Source organism: Phalangium opilio, unplaced genomic scaffold (genome assembly GCF_054372755.1).
Source record: "Phalangium opilio isolate 3A_F unplaced genomic scaffold, DU_Popi_V2 ptg000232l_1, whole genome shotgun sequence".
Taxonomy (NCBI): domain Eukaryota; kingdom Metazoa; phylum Arthropoda; class Arachnida; order Opiliones; family Phalangiidae; genus Phalangium; species Phalangium opilio.
In genome coordinates this window covers 735,411-740,028 of record NW_028324223.1, presented here as the reverse complement: position 1 = coordinate 740,028, position 4,618 = coordinate 735,411, and the positions used below count along the sequence as shown (strand labels likewise).

At 35.9% G+C, this 4,618-nt stretch overlaps 1 protein-coding gene across 1 annotated transcript; it reads right to left on the bottom strand.

Moving 5' to 3' along the window:
• Positions 1-1,435: 1,435 nt before the first annotated feature.
• LOC149612680 (uncharacterized) lies at positions 1,436-3,011 on the bottom strand. Its single transcript, XM_089858243.1, has 3 exons — positions 2,751-3,011; positions 1,523-2,126; positions 1,436-1,472 (listed from the first exon to the last, which is right to left on the bottom strand). Exons 2-3 carry the CDS (start codon positions 2,065-2,067, stop codon positions 1,436-1,438), a joined length of 582 nt encoding a protein of 193 aa, XP_089714369.1. The 5' UTR covers positions 2,068-2,126; positions 2,751-3,011.
• Positions 3,012-4,618: the final 1,607 nt, after the last annotated feature.

Sequence of the window (4,618 nt, the reverse complement as noted above, 5' to 3'; positions counted from 1 at the left end):
TGGGCTATAGGATAATAACCGAAAGTTTCCCATAGTTATTGCTCTATCTAGCGTTGTTCCTAACTTTCGTAAGATTAGCTCCGATTTCTGTATAGATTGGGATAAAGTAAAGATGCGCCCCGATTCGGTTCATTAGACGCGGTTATGTTAGACCGCCACCATTATATTGATATGTTTTGCTCGCTCAGGTGTGAAGTGTATACGCGAGGTAAGTTTGCTTTAGTGGTCAAATTACCTGACCACACGAGAATCAAATTACAGGCGAATCTATGGGATGACCACAAGGGTTGTTTGTAGTCGAATTTCTTAGATGTAGGAAAGTTGATAATACAAGGTGGCTGAGCTATTTGAAGACAGAGTAGTAGTTTCCTACCAAAACGCAGACATACGAAATATTGAGTACAGTATAAGCATTTTATCATTTATTTATTTATTTATTTATTTATTTATTTATTTATTTTTAAATAATTATTTGCAAAAGTGTTATTGTAAAAAGAAAATGGTAAATTTCATCTCGAAAACAGGATTAATAATTTTAAAATACATTAAATTTAAAAAAATATAGGATAAAAAAAAGAGGAATAGAAAAATATAATAACAAAAGCAAATAGCTAAACTAAAGACAAATTTAGACAATGTTAATCTGGCTGATGCAGATGGGACAACACCCTTAATGAGGGCTTGCAAAAGTAATCTTGTCGATGGGCTGAAGTCTCTTTTGAATAAAGGTGCCAAATTTAGGAGTTCTTTTAATTCAAGTTCACTCTTGGTTGCCTCCAATTTGTCCTTTTCCGTTTGCTTCAGTAGTTCATCCAGCGTGACTTTCAGTTCTCCCAACTCTTGTTTCAACTCCTGTTTCAATTCTTGTTTCAATTGTTGAAATTCTTTAACCATGTTGAAATTCTTATCAGTATCCTTTTGGTTGTTAATGATTTCCATCACTTTAGCGAAATCATTACCCTTAGCCAAATGCAAAGGCGTTTTCCCATTTATGTCCACCGTGTTATAACGCGATCCTTTGGACATAAGGAAACTTACGATGTCGACGTTGCCACTTTCGCCGAAAGGGGCAACGTCCACATCGTAAGTTTCCTTCTGGATCGCGTTATAACACGGTGGACATAAATGGGAAAACGCCTTTGGATTTGGCTAAGGATAATGATTTCGCTAAAGTGATGGAAATCATTAACAACCAAAAGGAGACTGATAAGAATTTCAACATGGTTAAAGAATTTCAACAATTGAAACAAGAATTGAAACAGGAGTTGAAACAGGAGTTGAAACAAGAGTTGGGAGAACTGAAAGTCACGCTGGATGAACTACTGAAGCAAACGGAAAAGGACAAATTGGAGGCAACCAAGAGAGAACTTGAATTAAAAAAAAACTCCTAAATTTGGCACCTTTATTCAAAAGAGACTTCAGCACATCGACCAGATTACTTTTGCAAGCCCTCATTAAGGGTGTTGTCCCATCTGCATCAGCCAGATTAACATTGTCACCTTTTTCAATAAGCAGCACTGACGCATCGGATTCTCCATACTCGCAAGCCAATTGTAATGGCGTTCTTCCCTTTTTATCAACGACGTCGATATTGGCACCTTTATTCAAAAGAGACTTGAGCACATCGAGTAGATTACGTTGGCAAGCCATCATTAAGGGTGTTGTCCCAAATTCATCAGCCAGATTAACATTGGCACCTTTTTCAATAAGCAGCAATGCCGCATCGGATCTCCCATAATCGCAAGCCCATTGTAATGCCGTCTTTCCCTTCATATCAACGCCGTCGATATTGGCACCTTTATTCAAAAGTGACTTGACCACATCGACAAGATTATGTTGGCAAGCACTCATTAAGGGTGTTGTCCCAAATGCATCAGCCAGATTAACATTGGCACCTTTCTCAATAAGCAGCAATGCCAGATCAAAATGGCTTCCATAACAAGCGAAGTGTAATGCGGTTTGGCGAAACAGACCAGCATAGTTGATATTGGCACCACGGTTTAACAACCGGACTACCTCATCTATTTTCCCCTTAATAGCAGCAGTCCATAATTCTTCATCAAACATTGTCGTGTACTTGACTCTATTTTAACGTTTTTTGAGTAACTAGCAGTCGAGATCGTAGTCTGAAAAAATAAAATTAAAATTAATTAGTACTTTTGGCGTACTGACTACATGGTTAAGTACTACTTAATAAAACCTTGGGACTTTAATGGCCTAGTGTCGTCTTTATTAAACTAAACCCAATTAGGCAAAATTATTAAAATGATTATTCATTGTCAAAAAAAAAGGCTTTAATTCTAATAATGGGACCATCTTCCGAGACCTAATTGTCCAACAAGCTGCCCTATCGACCCTATTTAAAGCTCTGATCTTCATCTTTCATTAGACAGCTATAAGTTTAAGCAATCTTTAACTACTTCGTCTCTCGTTTCATTCCTATTTCATTAGCTTTTCATTTTGGTTCAAGATAGACTCTATTTTAAATTTTCCCACTTCTTCAGACTCGGACATTCGACGCGAGTTTTCTTCCGCAGTATTTAAGCGCGCGTTAACTCAAAATAAGCAGGAAAAACACGGTTAACTTAATCATAGCCCCCTGAATAACATATTAATACACTAAATTTTACCAAGGCTTAAAGTTATATGCCAATAATGCCATGCCATAGAACCACTTACGCCTAAAGCTATATGTTACAAGGTAAATAACTAAGATTCAGGTTGAAAATACCGAAAATTATAAAAATTACCTTGCTCGGAGAACTTTCAAATGTTGAAGAACGTCCAGAATTCCAAAAAATAAACGGAGTTTGAAACTTCATCGATCTTCTCGGGGTTTCTAACAAAAACAAGCAGACAGACGACTTTGAACCAGTCCAGTGTTGTACTGTTGTGTTGTTCCTTTGACTTTTGGGAAATTGTGATACTGAATATTCACTTATACGACTACGCCCCCTCGGCGTGGGTCACGTGATTTAATTTTTTTCCTAAACCCGTCACGTGTTGTGTACGTAGACTAACACTGATAACAAGTAGAGTGGGTTATAGACCGAGTGGGGAATATAAAAAAATAATAAGAACAATCGACATTAAAAATCACTAGGTTCGTGTAGTGATACAAAATAATACCAAAATTAATTATTACTTCAGCCATAAAAAAGTTGCCATACCTAAAATTAAAAACATCGTAACATTATGCTAATTACATACTATAAATTGCACGCATTTTTTATATAACCATAATCTAGCTCCCCCCCACCGAAACATTTTTGACCTTAAGAGTTGATTAAAAATTGTCTGTTATCGTCAACTCAACTTCAAAGTGAGTACTGACCTATTTATCCCCCCCCCCCTCTTCCCTCATACAACTAAAGGTAAATCTTCTTTCAAGTTAACTTGGTGCCTAGGGGTTAAATGACAAGTTGGGAAACCAAAATAAACCTCTCCGAGCCGAGACGAATTTACTTCCTAAACACAGGTCCACCAGCCAATGAGAAAAACCGGAAATACATAGTTCAAATTGGCGAAATATTGCCAAGGTCTTTAGCAAAGGCTTAAGCGTTTAACAATTTCCTTTGATTCCTCAATAATTCAAATGAGGACCTAAAATGTATCACTGAAGGCTGTATTTAACTTTCGGCTAATCCTGAACCGTTAACACCTCCTTTAAGAGGAGGCGAAACAAGGTCATTTCTGGTTTATATCTAGGGTATCTTATTTCACAGACCCAATCGTTTCAACACTTTTGGATAGATGAAGAATTAACATCCATATTATCTAATGAATATCTAATCCCTATTTAAATATCTATTATATTTAATCCCAGGATTTTAAGGCTTAACTTTGACAGCGATGTCAAGTAACGTCGTTATAGACTTAATTTTTTTTTGCATGTATTTCTCTAAGGACCGAGGCTTAAAACATCTTTTTCTTCTTTGAAAGACAGACTTAATCCTCAGTACTACGTAGTCATGGCACTGGTGTTCGTTTTCAATAGAGTTTATATATAGAAGAACGTATTAGTCTGTCAAGAGTTTGAAATTTTGCTTCTGTTGGACCTTTTCTTTTCTTTTCTCGGTAGTTGGTTCGGAAATCAATAATGTAATGGAAAAATAATAATCGAAATTTTCTTCTCAGTATTTTCTCGATAATAGGAAATAGTACCCGTATTTATTTTTAAGCGAAGAGACTTTATGAAATTAGGCTTAGAGTTAATTTATATCAAGTGTTTTTAGTGTTTTTTTCTTATTAAAAGGTAAGAATTTCTATAAATGTTTGTATGTAAACGAGTAGTACTTAATTAGAGCTTTAAAATGGCGCAAACCGCGTTAAAATCGGACCAGAAATAAGGAACTTTGAAAAATTCAAACTAATACTTGCGCCCAAGATTCAAGTTTTTTCAAACTTCGTTATTTATTGTCCGATTTCGACGCAATTTTCACAGTTTTAAAGCTTTCATAGTAGTATTTAATTAAAGCATTAAAATGGCGCGGACCGCGTTGAAATCGGACCAGAAATAAGGAACTTTGAAAAATTCAAACTTGCACATACTTGAGCCAGGATTCAAGTTTTTTCAAACTTCGTTATTTATAGTCCGATTTCGACGCGGTTTTTACCG

Bases quoted from the DNA above. Each gene is read 5' to 3' on its own strand.
- LOC149612680 (XM_089858243.1), bottom strand. From the start codon at position 2,067: ATGTTTGATGAAGAATTATGGACTGCTGCTATTAAGGGGAAAATAGAT. The intron at 1,473-1,522 runs GTCAGTGCTGCT...TGGCTGATGCAG, and splicing joins GAGTATGGAGAATCCGATGC to ATGGGACAACACCCTTAATG.